This window comes from Doryrhamphus excisus, chromosome 20, assembly GCF_030265055.1.
Source record: "Doryrhamphus excisus isolate RoL2022-K1 chromosome 20, RoL_Dexc_1.0, whole genome shotgun sequence".
Lineage (NCBI taxonomy): Eukaryota > Metazoa > Chordata > Actinopteri > Syngnathiformes > Syngnathidae > Doryrhamphus > Doryrhamphus excisus.
Genome location: NC_080485.1, coordinates 13490696 through 13507116, shown reverse-complemented (window position 1 = coordinate 13507116; position 16421 = coordinate 13490696). Strand labels below are relative to the sequence as shown.

At 40.3% G+C, this 16421-nt stretch overlaps 1 protein-coding gene across 3 annotated transcripts; it reads right to left on the bottom strand.

Moving 5' to 3' along the window:
• Positions 1 to 16: 16 nt before the first annotated feature.
• p4ha1b (prolyl 4-hydroxylase, alpha polypeptide I b) lies at positions 17 to 16393 on the bottom strand. 3 transcript variants are annotated; one of them, XM_058058942.1, is made up of 15 exons: positions 16238 to 16393; positions 11371 to 11450; positions 11205 to 11301; positions 10989 to 11140; positions 10792 to 10929; positions 10427 to 10666; positions 9424 to 9644; positions 9175 to 9351; positions 7339 to 7409; positions 4836 to 4935; positions 3272 to 3325; positions 3126 to 3191; positions 2980 to 3048; positions 2711 to 2807; positions 17 to 1647 (listed from the first exon to the last, which is right to left on the bottom strand). In XM_058058942.1, the coding sequence occupies exons 1-15, from the start codon at positions 16252 to 16254 to the stop codon at positions 1577 to 1579; spliced, it is 1650 nt and encodes a 549-aa protein (XP_057914925.1). In that variant the 5' UTR covers positions 16255 to 16393; the 3' UTR covers positions 17 to 1576. The 3 variants fall into 3 exon arrangements, with proteins under 3 accessions (XP_057914925.1, XP_057914926.1, XP_057914927.1); XM_058058943.1 differs by lacking the exon at positions 7339 to 7409 and adding an exon at positions 6934 to 7004; XM_058058944.1 differs by lacking the exon at positions 16238 to 16393 and adding an exon at positions 12108 to 12146.
• Between the last annotated feature and the right edge of the window lie 28 nt (positions 16394 to 16421).

Sequence of the window (16421 nt, the reverse complement as noted above, 5' to 3'; positions counted from 1 at the left end):
TCATACACGCGCACAGGCACGGCAACATAGCTTTTAATGTGCACTGCCATAATAAGCACAACAATAACATTAAAAAATGGTGTGAAGTAGCATAACCAGTAGGCGTGGTCACATGACTCACTCATACACTGCAAGACCACATTTGATCCAAACAGCTTTTAATATAGTTTAAAAAAAAAAAATAACAAAATGAGGACTGCCATAATAAACACAACAATAACAATAAAAAAAGATTTGGGTCATATAAATAAAATTGTCATTTGGTATTTAAAAACGCACCAACCACCAAGGCCACTTAAAAATTTGACATAAAACAACAAATGTTGTGTTTCTGTATGTGGGTTAGAGTGTGCAGATGAGTGTCTATGCTAAAAGACAGGGTTCCCAGACCACCATCGGCCCGTCGGAGGGGGTTAGCCAGGAAGCAATTAAAAATAATAATAATAATCATTATCATCTGAACGCAAATGTGCCAAGTTCGTTGTTCTTGTTGTTCGGTTGTTTGGATTAAAGTTCATTCATTCATTCATTTTCTACCGCTTTTTTCCTCACGAGGGTCGCGGGGTGCTGGAGCCTATCCCAGCTGTCTTCGGGCGTAAGGCGGGGTACACCCTGGACTGGTCGCCAGCCAATCAACCAATCACAGGACACATATAGACAAACAACCATTCACACTCACATTCATACCTATGGACAATTTGGAGTCGCTAATTAACCTAGCATGTTTTTGGAATGTGGGAGGAAACCGGAGTACCCGGAGAAAACCCATGCATGCACGGGGAGAACATGCAAACTCCACACAGAGATGCCCGAGGGTGGGATTGAACCCTGGTCTCCTAGCTGTGAGGTCTGCGCGCTAACCACTAGACCACCGTGCCGCCTGGATTAAAGTTAAATAGAACTAATCGGCAGCTTTCCACAGTGGCATTGATTATGTAAGACTGTAAGTGTTCTCCTGCATTGACCCCGACCAAAACATGACAATAGCATTATATTACAATGAGGTCTGGAGAGCACCTCTTTTTTTTTTCGTTTGACGGAAATTTGTCGGTTTAAAAATTTTGGGGATCCCTGCTTTAAAATGCACAAAAAACATTTGGGCAGGCATGCAGCAATGAAGCTAATGCTCATAATGTGCATCGAGTTAGTGGCATGGGTGTGTAAAATGTAAATGTTAAGAACGTGTGTAGGAGTGAACGATCTAGGCGTCTTCTGAGTGGGGGCGATGGCGGGTGGAGTGCTTGCTTCTACTTAAGTTAGCATAACCACAAAACCAGAGGTCAAACAGAGTGCAATGATAAACACAGGGGAGTGAAAGAGGCACAAGTGTTTCTCAAAATCATGTGACCAACTCCAAGAACTATCTGCAGCGACACCAACACTGTCCGGGGGTCTCCACGTGAATCCAAACAGCGGGGTGAAAAACGGGAGTGTTTTGAGCACGAGGGGGGTAGGGAGGAAAGTGAGCAATTTGGAGCCCAAGCATCCATTATGTGTCCGCCGCAGGGTTCTTCTTTGGCCCCACGGCCAAGGAAGGAAGGGGAGAGGAGTGTAGTGGGGTGGTTTCTTGCTTTCATCAGTCAGTCTCATTTAGACTGCATGGCCTCCGCCACTCCTGGCCTCGTTCGTGAATCCATTTGTTTGATACTAAAGACAGAAAAAACACACATTTTACTCTTTGTAATACAGTAATTTACTGTATTTATATAAGGTATTTACTGGCCATTCCTCTCATGGATGGCCAGTTAGTATCTGGGAGCCTTCTTCACTTCAGTTAGTAAATAAAAGTACATAAAAATACACATTTTGCCTTTTTCTCACTTCATATATAATATATATAATTTCATCGTGACCTTCCTTTGAGAAAGAGGTGCAGCCTCAGGTGCCATTTGCAGTCAAAAATGTCAAAATGTGTCTTATTCTAATAACTGGAGTTGTAATTCTAGAAGAATATTATGTCATATAGTATATCTTATAGTATAATAGTCTTAATATTATGAGGAAAAATATGAAAAGAGAAAAAAACTTTATGAGAAACATGTTGTAATCAGTCTCAGAATGACGCCGGGCCGCACTTTGGACACCCCTGGCCCAGTAAAATATACAAATTTATATAATTTCACAAGCTGATATCGAAGCAAATTTGATTTTTTTTTTAATTTATCTTTAACTATGCAGTCTGCATTTGTGAGGGCGTTCACCAATACCAATGCAGATTTGGACATGGCACACATAGTTCAAAGAGGAAGGATGCATGTGCATTTTCTGAAACATCCTGTATGTTTATCTTTATTTTTCTCAGGCTGCTGTGCGTCTCTTGAAGTCTTTCTCTGTGAGTGTGGGGTCCGCCTCTCACTTTGAAAAATGCTGACGAGGAGTTAACTGCTCTGTTGCTAACCAAAACAGCAGCACCTACTAAGGCATGTAAACAGCCACCAAGTCTTAATTAGTCCCTTTTTCATTTATTTGTTGTAACATTATTATTATCATTATTATTATTATTATTATTATTATCATTATTATTATTATCATTATTATTATTATTATTATCATTATTATTATTATCATTATTATTATTATTATTATTATTATCTATTGGTTTAAAATGATAATAGATATGCATTTGTGCAAAAACATCTGAAGGTGACTTACTAAAAGTCACTGTAATAGGAAATGACTCCACATCATTTAGTCACTGAGAAGAACTCACCCCACTTATTGCCCACCAAGACAGGGCAAGCTGCATGTCGCGTGCTGTAGTCTCCCTCCCCACTGGGAAAGAGATTGTACCAGAACACAGCAGAACCCTGGAAAGAAGAAGAAAAAAAAACACACATAAGCCACTAATAAGAGTTCCGTGATCTAAAAGGAGCCACATATCAGTTCTTTGGAAGTTCAAATAATAACCAGAAAAAGCGTTTTATCCCACATACATATCCTACATTGGATATTCATAGTCAGTAATATGGTAATAAAGACCTTTAGAGGCCTAACTGATGCTCCAACATCTGGGAATACTGTGGCGCCCCCTGCTGACACGTCACTCATCTAGGACAGGAAGAGAAAAGGGCAGGTTGAACTTTCATGCCATGTTCTGCATCGTTAAGTATCAAGACTGGACTCACGTAGAAGAGCCACGTTGCTATGCGGTTGCCGGTTCCCAGCTCTTTAAAGGCATCCGGCTCGTCTTTCTGTGGAGAGACAATTTCAGGCTCAGGATCCTGGCATGAAAACATCCCAGCATAAAAGTGTGTGGACAAAGAGGACGTACCCTTCCAAAGTCAAAGTGAGGCTCGTACTGACCGCCGACGCCATAGTTTGCAACCTGTGGAAAAAAAGTGGAAAGATTTGGAGATAGCATTCTTGATGGGTATGGACATGTTTCCACACAGTGATGCAGCTCAGCATATCGTTTCGAGCAGGGGTCTCAAACGCGCGGCCCGCAGCCCAAATGTGGCCCGCAGGACACTAGTTTGAGGCCCCCGCCTTGATATGAAAGTTTAATGTTTGATATGGATGCTGTATGGTATCATGTACCCAGAAAAAAATATTACGTTTGATTAATGTTCATGTTAAAGGTTAAATAACTGTTAATAGTTATCCTCCCTATCCGTGTGGAAGTGGTACGTTTTTGGCTATTTACGTTTAAAGGAAATAACTTGAAGGCTACCGTTTAGGTCGCTAGCTCTCTAGTTTGCGAGTTAGCATGTGTCTCAAGACCCTGCAGTTGCGCAATATGTTGTAAATAAAAAGAGTATAAATGTGACTATAGTCGTGTTTTGTCATGTCTACAGGGCTCTAATAATGCTTTGTTCATTTTAATCTGAAAAAAATAATTTGTCTATCCACCAACTATATGTGGTTTCTCAAGTTTTTATTATTTGACGTTTTATTATTATTATATTTTAATAATAAATATTTAATATATATATTTTTTTGAAAACCTGATGCGACCCAGCCTTGCCCAGTGGCCCCCAGGTAAATTGAGTTTGAGACCCCTGGTTTAGAGTTTGCGGTGCTAAATATTCATTCATTTATTTTCTACCGCATTCCTCACGAAGGTCGCGGGGGTGCTGGAGCCTATCCCAGCTGTCTTCAGGTGAGAGGCGGGGTACAGCCTGGACTGGTCGCCAGCCAACAATCATTCTTCGGGCGAGCCAGCCAATCACAGGGCACATATAGACAAACAACCATTCACACTCACATTCATACCTATGGACAATTTGGAGTCGCCAATTAACCTAGCATGTTTTTGGAATGTGGGAGGAAACCGGAGTACCGGGAGTACGGGGAGAACATGCAAACTCCACACAGAGATGGCCGAGGGTGGAATTGAACCCTTGTCTCCTAGCTGTGAGGTCTGCGCGCTAACCACTAGATATTATGTGATTGTGGTTTAGTGTACCACTGTAATTAGAGTTCATGTTAATAATTGGAAGTAGGCGATAGTTGAAGAGAGGTTCCAATTGATGAATAATAATGATTTAAGTGGGTGAGTGTTTTGCATGAGCACTACTTGTGGCTGCCGTTGGCTTTTTGTGGAGAGTTGCTATTTTCATTCTTGGCACTCTTCTGCAACTGTGCAGTACGGTAGTGATAAGTGCATGTAGACACACTGTGGTACAGTAAACGGGTCCACGGAATCATTACACTGGTGACAGATGATGGGGATACAATGAAAAGAATGGGCCATTTTATTTTAAATACAAGGAAGACGATGTAAAGTTGTATGTTGCATTTCAGCACACACAAGCCAGATCAGGCTGGAGCAAGCCCAGTTGAACTGCTGGGTGGAAACATTCATTAAGACACAACCCCCCCCTGAAAGCCTTTACCTGCAGTTCTTCTGCTGTGTCCATTTCCAAGCCCGTGAGATCCTCGATCCTCTGGTTGATGGTTTCGATGACGGGATCTTCGTAGCCTGTGAGCCATGCGCTGGAACAGAGCAGGGCCGGTTGAGAAAGCAGAATCTCCAGCACGGGAGACGGATGCAGGCGGCAGTCAATAAATCATTACGGTGAGAAAGACGTCATGCACAGATGCACGGAGGCGGAGGAAGCGCGAGGCAAAACAGGCCCAAGATTCAGAATCTCCAATCAGCTGTGGGTGGAGGGGTTGGTGGCACTTCAACTGCTTCAACTTTGACCTTTATTTTAAGTATACCTGCACTTGTACTGTGTGTACATGTGGTATTTATTCGTTAATTCCTCGGCACATTCTAAAAATACATTAGAAATTTAATAAATAGCGGTCATTTTTCACGAATAAAGACAAAATATTGAGAGAGTTAATAATTAGAATTAATAATTACAGAATAAATAGCATAAAGTTGAAAAAAAACAAAGACAAAAAGTTGTAATATGATAAACAAAACAAAGAATAAAGTTGCCATTTTAAGTAGGCTGGAGAAAAAAAGTTATACAGTAATCCCTCGTTTATCACGGTTAATTGGTTCCAGACCCAATCACGATAAATTAATTTCTGCAATGTGGTTTTCCTTCATTATATATCAAATATATTCATAGAGCATAGTAAACCTGTTTACAACATACTACATATGGTTTTTAATATTATTAGAGACCTCTGGACATGAATTAGCACCCCTATAGTCACCTTTACACTAATTTACCTAATATAGTCAATATAATCAGCAAAAATAAGCCTATTAAAGACATAAATACGCCTCGTGCTCATGTGCGTTTCAATAAATGTCTTCAGGACGTGTGGACAGGAAGTAATGGCAGGGGTTCCAGACCCAATCACGATAAATTAATTTCTGCAATGTGGTTTTCCTTCATTATACATCAAATATACTCATAGAGCATAGTAGACCTGTTTACAAACTTCTACATATGGTTTTTAATATTATTAGAGACCTCTAGACATGAATTAGCACCCCTATAGTCACCTTTACACTCATTTACCTGATATAGTCGATATAATCAGTGAAAATAAGCCAATTAAGACATAAATACGCCTTGTGCTCATGTGTGTTTCAATAAATGTCTTCAGGAAGTGTGGACAGGAAGTGATGTCGGGGGTTCCAGACCTAATCACGATAAATTAATTTCTGCAATGTGGTTTTCCTTCATTACATATCAAATATATTCAGAGAGCATAGTAAACCTGTTTACAACCTTCTACATATGGTTTTTAATATTATTAGAGACCTCCAGACATGAAATAGCACCCCTATAGTCACCTTTACGCTAATTTACCTGATATAGTCGATATAATCAGCGAAAATACGCCAATTACGACATAAATACATCTTGTGCTCATGTGTGTTTCAATAAATGTCTTCAGGAAGTGTGGACAGGAAGTGATGTCGGGGGTTCCAGACCCAATCACGATAAATTAAATTTCTTCAATGTGGTTTTCCTTCATTACATATCAAATATATTCATAGACCATAGTAAACCTGTTTACAACCTTCTACATATGGTTTTTAATATTATTAGAGACCCCCAGACATGAAATAGCACCCCTATAGTCACCTTTACGCTAATTTACCTGATATAGTCAATATAATCAGCGAAAATAAGCCAAATCATAGGATATTTGAATATTACAAAATCTAAATATGATAAAAGACTTAATATTATAAGTAAAAATATACAAGAGGAATGTTGGTATTCAGACTGAAGCCTTAGAAGGTTCTGATATGGAGGCTGAGGAAGCGTAGCAGCACAGCAGCAGCAGCTAAAACGAGCCCATGAGATGTTGAATGCGGTAGAGATTCATTCCCAGAAGTATGACAGAGGAAATATTCAATGTGCTGGACATGGAATATTGTCAGAAAAAAAAAAAAGCTAAGACCGTCAACGGTTCAACTCTGCAGTGCTGTGACTTTGTCCAAACCGTAGCGAGAAACAGCTCTGATGATGCAATAAGTCTCAGATGAAGAGTTTGTTTGACCCGTAACCCCCTTACCTCTTAGAGACTCTGTATAGGGCAGTGGTAAGCTTCCCAGTTTGGGGGTCATGCACCGTGGCTCGCTTTAACTACAGTAGTTCCCACCGTGAAAGGACACCGAGGATGGATGGAGAGGGCAAAAAAGTGTGAGGGGGGATGCAATACATAAGTGGACAGGAAGGCGGGAGAGAGAGAAAGAGAGAGAGAGAGAAAGAGAGAAAGAACAGTCACTCAATGTTGTTGTTGTTGTTGTCATGACGCTTAAGTATTAAAACTTCCCTTGGCTCAAGGAAACAGCAACTATGTTAATATCAACTGCAGCAGAAACAAAGAGTAGCCAGAGGGGAAGAGGAGGAGAAAACACTCCCTCCATCTGTGTGTTCCTCCCCTCGGTCTTGACAGTGTCCCCTGGCTCCAACTTACCTTTTACTGATCCTGTAGGATGCCGTCTCCAGTACTCCCGTGACGGGGTTGGAGATGGTGGCCCTGCGTAGCTGTGAAGCCAGGCATATGGTTTACCACACGCATGCTCGTGTGCGTGTGTCTCTAGTGTGTCTGTTGTGTTTCTTTAACCAGCAACATCATATCCTCTAGACCAGGGGTGGGCAAACTTTTTGACTCGCGGGCCGCATTGATTTAATAAAATTGACGGGGGGGGGGGGGGGGGCACGGTGGTCTAGGGGTTAGCGCGCAGACCTCACAGCTAGGAGACCAGGGTTCAATCCCACCCTCGGGCATCTCTGTGTGGAGTTTGCATGTTCTCCCCGTGCATGCGTGGGTTTTCTCCGGGTACTCCGGTTTCCTCCCACATTCCAAAAACATGCTAGGTTAATTGGCCATAGGTATGAATGTGAGTGTGAATGGTTGTTTGTCTATATGTGCCCTGTGATTGGCTGGTGACCAGTCCAGGGTGTACCCCGACTTACGCCCGAAGACAGCTGGGAGAGGCTCCAGCACCCCCCGCGACCCTCGTGAGGAAAAGCAGTAGAAAATGAATGAATGAATGAATGACGGGGTTGGGGGGCAGACTATATAGTATTTTACATGTGACAGTCCATTTGTACACGTATATTTTTACACATATTTTACACGTAAAAGTGTCATGTAGTCTGCTATATGTGCACTTTGAGATCATTTATTTGATGTAAAGTGCATTATAAATTTATTATGATTATTATTGTTATTATTATTATATTAATAATGATAAATATAAATTATATTAATAATTTTTATTCATAATCTTATTAATAATGATATTTTTATTTTTATTTTTACGACCAGTCCAGGGTGTACCCTGCCTCTCGCCCCAAGACAGCTGGGATAGGCTCCAGCACCCCCACGACCCTCGTGAGGATAAGCGGTAGAAAATTAATGTATTATTATTATTATTTTAATTATTATTATTATTATTATGTGCTTGTGTCCCTTTTTTCAGGAGCATTTTGTAAACATCAGACCACATCAAATAACGAAATTGATAAAACAGCTACTTCAACCATCAAAAGGTTGTCTCAAGCCATGATGCCAGGTTGTACTTTGAGTTTCAATGAAATATTTTGGAAAGAACAGGCGGGCCATATTCAAACACTTGGCGGGCCGGATGTGGCCCCCGGGCCGTAGTTTGCCCACCCCTGCTCTAGACTCACAACCCAAGAGCTTGTCCAACTACGTGACAAGCTTGAATGAATAACAGATAATGTGGAACTAAAGCGTGGAAAATTGAGGTTGCTTTTTCAGAATGCCTGTGCACAAGATTTAGATCAAGGTTCCCTATCATGCAATGCTTACATTCTAATGATGTTGCAATAGCAACATGTGACCCGAGAGTCTGTTTATGAGCACAAACGTCAGAAAAATTTATTACCCCCCCTTACACCCCCCTTTGCATCACATTGAGAGAAGTAGAAGAAGCAAATGGTCACTTTTGAAGGGACAAAACCTCCTTCACCGCGAATAGCACTTCACAGGAGGGCAGCATTGGGATTAAAAAAAGGCTTCACTACACATCTTAAAACAAAACCTGGAACATAGCAGGGCTCTACATTAAAAACAAAAATGACTTGCCCACGGGGAATCCTTAAGGTGAGAACTACTTGCCCGAACTTGCCCCAATGTAAAATGAAAATACTGCCAAGCGTAATTAAGGGTCAAAATATGTGTACAAAAAATGAGTACACGTTGGCAGGTCTGTGTACTGTGTATATGGCACAAATCTATATTTTTCATGTCTATGCTGTGAGTAAACATAACTTGACGTACCCTTGGCTTTGCCAGCTGTTTGACCTTCTCAATTTCTTTCTCAGAAATGATGTTGAGGAAGCGTACGATGTACGGGCGGTCCCACTCGTCTTGCTGCTTGACCGGTCCCAGCACATAGAAGGGGTTGCGGTTGTTGTCATAGTAACGGCAGAAGAGTCGGCTCTCCCTACGAGGATTCTGAGTGCAACAACCGAAAATGTTACCAAACATGTGACTAAAAAGTGAAAGTCAAATGTTTGTGATGCTAACCATTTTGATGCCCTCTCCACGACACAGCATTTCATACTTCTTCCTCTCAGGGATCAGACTGAAGGCCTTCTTTTCTTTCTTCTCCTTTGGCTTCTTTTCTGGTGTCTCTTTCTTCTCAGGCTCTGTCTGTTTGGTGGCGTCTTCTTTGGCTTGTTTTGTTTGTTTCTCCAGCTGGAACTCAAAGTACTTCACGTTGCCTTTGGCCCGCTGATGCTCTGGGTCTGAACATTGGAAATAATTGAATATCACCACAAAACAGATTCAGTATTAGCCTAAAGTTTGGAGACACTTTCTCATTCAACAGCATTAGAAAGTATATTTGAATGGTATTGTATGTAAGCAGGGCTAATTAAAATTAAAATTAAAATTAAAATTAAAATTAAAATTAAAATTAAAATTAAAATTAAAATTAAAATTAAAATTAAAATTAAAATTAAAATTAAAATTAAAATTAAAATTAAAATTAAAATTAAAATTAAAATTAAAATTATTCCTAATGCTTTTTAAAATATTTTTATTTCTTATGTGAAATTCTGGCTGCACGGAGTGGTTAGCGCACAGACCTCACAGCTACGAGACCAGGGTTCAATTCCACCCTCGGCCATCTCTGTGTGGAGTTTGCATGTTCTCCCCGTGCATGCGTGGGTTTTCTCCGGGTACTCCGGTTTCCTCGCACATTCCAAAAACATGCTAAGTTAAGTGACGACTCCAAATTGTCCATAGGTATGAATGTGAGTGTGAATGGTTGTTTGTCTATATGTGCCCTGTGATTAGCTGGCTGTGATTGTACCCCGCCTCTCGCCTGAAGAGAGCTGGGATAGGCTCCAGCACCCCCCGCGACCCTCGTGACGAAAAAGAGGTAGAAAATTAATGAATGAAATCTAAAACTAATATATCCAGTACCACAATATACTGGCTAAGATGAGGAATAATGGAATTCAAATAATTACAAATGTGTCCCTGTGTGTTTTTCCAAGTTAAAAAAAAAAAAAAAAAGACCTACCCAGTTCAAGAAGCCTCTTGGTGTACTCCAGGGCACGCTCCAGCTCCCCCTGCTGGTAGATGGCGTAGCTGAGGTAGTCCAGTACTGTCACTTTATCCACTGTGGACTCCTCTCCCTCGTCGAGTTGTTTCAGGGCCTGTGCCATCCACAGCTCGGTGTGGTAGTAGTCAGCGTCTGTGTAGGCAATCTTTCCGAGCTCATAACAATCCTCTGCAGTCATGAGAGTCTTGTGCTTGGCGCCTGAAATGCAAAGGGGCATAGTAAAGTACCATGGAAAAGACCATGTGGTGTTGTAAAGGCTTGCTTGGACTTCTACTTTTTGACTGTTTGGAAAGCGAGTCTAAGATAAACAAAAAAGGAATTACCAGGCAGGTTTCCTGTGGAGATGCTATTAGCATCCAATTTGTATGTGTCCTGCAAACGGAGGAGAGCTTTAGCTGCCCCGATCTGGTCGTCATCCGTGGGGAAGTACTGCCTCTGGATGGTCAGGTTGGAAATAAAACCTGATGGAAAAGACAAGAACTTAATAACAAATCCTAACCACGTCTCGCTTAGGATGTACCATCTGTGGTGTCACTGAGTACGAGGCTTTCCAGGTCGGTCCATTCAGTGTTCAGCCTCTTCATTAGCTTGAAGGCGTTGACCGGGTGGCCCAGGAAGCCCTCTGGGTCTTGTGTCGCAGTGGCCGTCAGAGCTTCTAACTTATCAGCCCACCTGTCAAAGACATGAATGATTAAAATCAAAACTGAATGACCACAATTAGGATGGCGGCCATTACTTTTTGACCCGCTCCAGCTTGCTCTCCTCAGCTTTGATGTAGTCCTTGAGGGACGTGACGAGGTCCTTCTCGGTGAACAACAGGTCTGTCATCTGACCTGAGGAACACACATTGACGACGTGAATGTATATCCTATACTATACATCTAGAGTGTGATATCTTTTACCAATGGAGGTGAAGAAGTCGTGGGCTGAGAGCGTCGGCCGACAGCTCAGCAACAGGAGACACCAACATAGCAGCAACTTCCTGTGGGGACATGCATTCAGTTAGGCGACATATTTTATTTAATGCCTTATTAATTAAAATGTATTCCTTTTGATTATTAAGAAATGACTCTCATTTTATATTTTTTTATTGTATTTATTCCCCTAAAGCAGGGGTCTCAAACTCAATTTACCTGAGGGCCACTGGAGCTAGGGTTTGGGCAAGGCTGGGCCTTGAAAACACATTTATTAAAAACACTTTTTCAGTGCTTTGGTTCCGATTTTCTACAATAAAAGCTGATAAAACATTCCACTGTTCTCAAATATCTTAATTTTAATTTTTCTGCACAAAATAAGATGAAAAATAAATAAACAAATCAAGAATAAAGAAAATCAATCAGTAATAAATAAATATAATAATAATAATAATAAAACGGCAAATAATAAAAACTTAAGAAACCACATATAGTTGGTGGGTAGACAAATTATTTTTTTCACATTAAAATGAACAAAGCATTATTAGAGCCATGTAGACATGACAAAACACGACTATAGTCACATTTATACTTTTTTTTTATTTACAACATATTGCGCAACTGCAGGGTCTTGAGACACATGCTAACTCGCAAATTAGAGAGCTAGCGACCTAAACGGTAGCCTTCGAGTGATTTCCTTTAAACTTAAATAGCCAAAAACTTACCACTTCCACACGGATAGGGAGGATAACTATTAACAGTTATTTAACCTTTAACATGAACATTAATCAAATGTAATAATTTTTTCTGGGTACATGATACCATACAGCATCTATATCAAACTTGCGCGGGCTGCACTAACATTAAACTTTCATATCAAGGCGGGGGCCTCAAACTAGTGTCCTGCAGGCCGCGTGTTTGAGACCTTTGATTTACAACATATTGCGCAACTGCAGGGTCTTGAGACACATGCTAACTCGCGAACTAGAGAGCTAGCCACCTAAACGGTAGCCTTCAAGTTATTTCCTTTAAACTTAAATAGCCAAAAACTTACCACTTCCACACGGATAGGGAGGATAACTATTAACAGTTATTTAACCTTTAACATGAACATTAATCAAACGTAATAATTTTCTTCTGGGTACATGATACCATACAGCATCCATATCAAACATTAAACTTTCATATTAAGGCGGGGGCCTCAAACTAGTGTCCTGCGGGCCAAATTTGGGCCGCGTGTTTGAGACCCCTGCCCTAAAGGGAACCTATTATGCTTTTTCCACTTCCACACACAAAGAGACAGACGTCTCCTGTATGTAATTTGTGTATCTTAGCAACGCTAACCTTTGTTCTGACCACATGACATGCCAGTTGAAGCTGGTATTTGATAGTTTATAGAATCAAAAGGTTGGGCGTGTGTGGTAACTCCCCAATTTCCTGTAGGTGAATGGCTAGCTGTCTCTACATGCCGAGGCTGGGATTTCCTGTGGTCGACCACTCGGCCCACTCAGTGCGACCCAGTGCAGGATGATCACAAGTAATGAGGCAGAAAAGACCTCAACTCGTCACACCGATTAAAACCGCATGTTTAACACTGAACATGTGAGACAATTTGGATTTAAACAAGCGCTAATGCTTTTGGAATCAGACACAGGTTGGTTGCTCTGGAGGCAAGACACAGGCTCAGACAGGTTTTTCTCCACAGTGACTGTCTTACGGAGCATTTTAAAAAGTGGCATTTAGGTCCACCATTCACAGGGCGAAATAAAAATAGTAGCGTAATAGTAATAGTCTTTCATACGTCAAAGCCGGAAAAGCAGGAAGCAACCGAACACATCTTCTCCAACAAATTATATCATCATTACGGCACATATTCTGACATTAAACACAGCTCATGTTGTCATTCCTGCGTTAGCATCGCAAGGTGTGGCTCTAAACGGAGCGGGACTTCTGCAGGAATGGCCGTCACATGTTTATATTTCATATTTCGATATTGATTTTGACCAGAAATGTGCAAAAATCTGCTGCTGATCTGCACTGGATTGGAAAGTGCTACTCTAATACTGACCATCAGGAAAATAACATTATTATTAATGACTGTCCATGATGTGCTGCTTGTTGCTATACCTCGATGAACCCAGGAGGGAATAAAAAAAAATGAGTGCATATTTATCTCACAACAGCAGAGAAATTGTGCAACAAATGTGCTTGCTGTTATTGCATATTTGTGCAGCCTGATTTTCTTGCTTAGAATTGAGATTGTGATTCTCTGGGACAATTTCTTCACCTTTCACGTCCACATTTTCATGGCCATGTGCTTACTTTTTTAAAGAAATCACACTCTTTTAGTATTATATCGTTATTATTTGACTCCTCATTCTGTTGTTCTGCTTTAGAGAAACTTCCAATGGACTTTCTGCCATTCTTTTGCGATGTCAGTTGACAACAGGGGACCTTTATTTTGTAGAATGAATACAAAAAACAAAATAATGAGTCAAAAATAATCAAGTCAAAAAACATGACACGCTCGCTCAATCCACAGTATTTTCATACATGTAATAAAAGTCTAGACTGTGAGGCTGACGTACTCACCACTTGGTCACCATTTGGCTCGGCGAGACACACACCTTTTAATTAACAATGTCATATTAAATGGAAATATACAGTGGAACCTTGTGTGGCGTTATTAATGTGTTCCAGGTCTGAGTATATTCCAAATCGAATATTTTTTTCCCATAAGAAACCATGCAAATCCAATTAATCTTTTCCAAAAAAAAAACCAAAACATTAACAATTATTCAATTATACTTTGACATACAGAAAAGGTATATAAATGAAAATAATTAAATGAACATTTAAGGTAATTTCTACCTTCATTGAAAACATGATTTCTGATCTTGAACAACATATAGGAACTTGAATGCACCAAATACAATGTATGTTCAAGTTTGTTGTGCTGTCATTATGGATTAAATTGACTATGTACTAAGGAACTATGTACAACTTTACACAGTGGTACTGTTGCCATTCCAAACCAACAGGATTTTAGTGTTACCTTATCAGTCTACAATAAAAGCCCCCATTAAACAAAACATGATTTCTGATGTCCCTTGAACAACAACATATAGGAACTTGAATGCACCAAGTCCCTTGTACGTTCATGTTTGTTGTGCTGTCATTATGGATTAAATTGACAAGCAACTATGAACAACTTTACACAGTGGTACTGTTGCCATTCCAACCCAACAGGATTTTAGTGTTACCTTATCAGTCTACAATAAAAGCCCCCATTAAACAAAACATGATTTCTGATGTGCCTTGAACAACAACATATAGGAACTTGAATGCACCAAATCCAATGTATGTTCAAGTTTGTTGTGCTGTCATTATGGATTAAATTGACAAGCAACTATAAACAACTTTACACAGTGGTACTGTTACCATTCCAAGTCAACAGGATTTTGGTGTTACCTTATCAGTCTACAATAAAAGCCCCCATTAAACAAAACATGATTTCTGATGTGCCTTGAACAACAACATATAGGAACTTGAATGCACCAAATCCCTTGTATGTTCAAGTTTGTTGTGCTGTCATTATGGATTAAATTGACAAGCAACTATGAACAACTTTACACAGTGGTACTGTTACCATTCCAAGTCAACAGGATTTTGGTGTTACCTTATCAGTCTACAATAAAAGCCCCCATTAAACAAAACATGATTTCTGATGTGCCTTGAACAACAACATATAGGAACTTGAATGCACCAAGTCCCTTGTACGTTCATGTTTGTTGTGCTCTCATTATTGATTAAATTGACAAGCAACTATAAACAACTTTACACAGTGGTACTGTTGCCATTCCAAGCCAACAGGATTTTAGTGTTACTTTATCAGTCTACAATAAAAGCCCCCATTAATCAAAACATGATTTCTGATGTGCCTTGAGAACAACAACATATAGGAACTTGAATGCACCAAATCCCTTGTATGTTCAAGTTTGTTGTGCTGTCATTATGGATTAAATTGACAAGCATAACTGACCTAACCCTAACCCCAACCCAACAGGATTTTAGTGTTACCTTATCAGTCTACAATAAAAGCCCCCCCCCCCAAAAAAAAAAAACAATTTTCCTGAATTATTTAGCTAAAATAGCATTGAATGACAATGTGCTAAGTACTGTATCACACCGCATGAAAGTGAATGGAAGAGGACTGCCACGTCTTCGCCCCTCCCCGCCGGAGAGCCTTAAGCGTTGCTAGATAAACGTAATACATTATAACTGGCGTCATTTAAACAATAAAACGCTTAAAAATAGCCAACACCAGGCGAGAAGGTTTTAATTTGATTAGTCACCAAACTGTTTTCGCTTCCGACGCGAGGAAAGTCTATTTACGCTGTTGTTAGCATGTAGCTTCAGCTAGCATCCGCTGCTCGGGTCACTGGTGACGTATAAATGACATAAATGATGCTATAAATGGCACTTTAAATGACATTTAAACTAAAACCAACGCACCCTTAATGCTAGCGGCTAAATGAATGTTTAAAATGAAGAGGCGGTGTACTAAATACAAAAGAAATGCCATAACAAACGCAAACGGGGTTGTCTAGGTTACCACTTTCTGCTTCGACACACAAAAATAAGCGTCGGTAAACATTCGTCATTTCACGCCAAACAAGTTTAAATCACAGTAGAAGAGTTAAATCGTTAAGAAAGTTGAAGCTAGTTTGGTTCTAGCAAGCTAACCTAGCTTAAGAGGACGAATATAGGCTGCAAAAAGTTGCACACTTTGTCTTTTAAATGAAGGGCATTAAGAACCCAGCTATAATAGTAGCGTATCGGTGTCGTTATTTACCTAAAAAGATGCATCATGGCAGCAGGAAAGAGTTGGCGGTGCAGTCGGGAGCGAAGGAAGGTCCTTTCTAATGAGATGTCCCGGTGTACTGTTGGACATCTCCTGTCCTTAAGGGCTGGACATGCACAATCCAAGACTGGGAATGCTGCTACGTGCAGACTCTCACATGTCTCCTCAGAGTGGG

Excerpts from the sequence above, each read along its gene's own strand:
- p4ha1b (XM_058058942.1), bottom strand. Across the intron at positions 9,645-10,426 it reads CAAGAGGCTTCTTGAACTGG|ACCCAGAGCATCAGCGGGCC; the intron begins GTAGGTCTTTTT and ends TCCAATGTTCAG. Across the intron at positions 2,808-2,979 it reads CATCAGTTAGGCCTCTAAAG|GGTTCTGCTGTGTTCTGGTA; the intron begins GTCTTTATTACC and ends TCTTCTTTCCAG.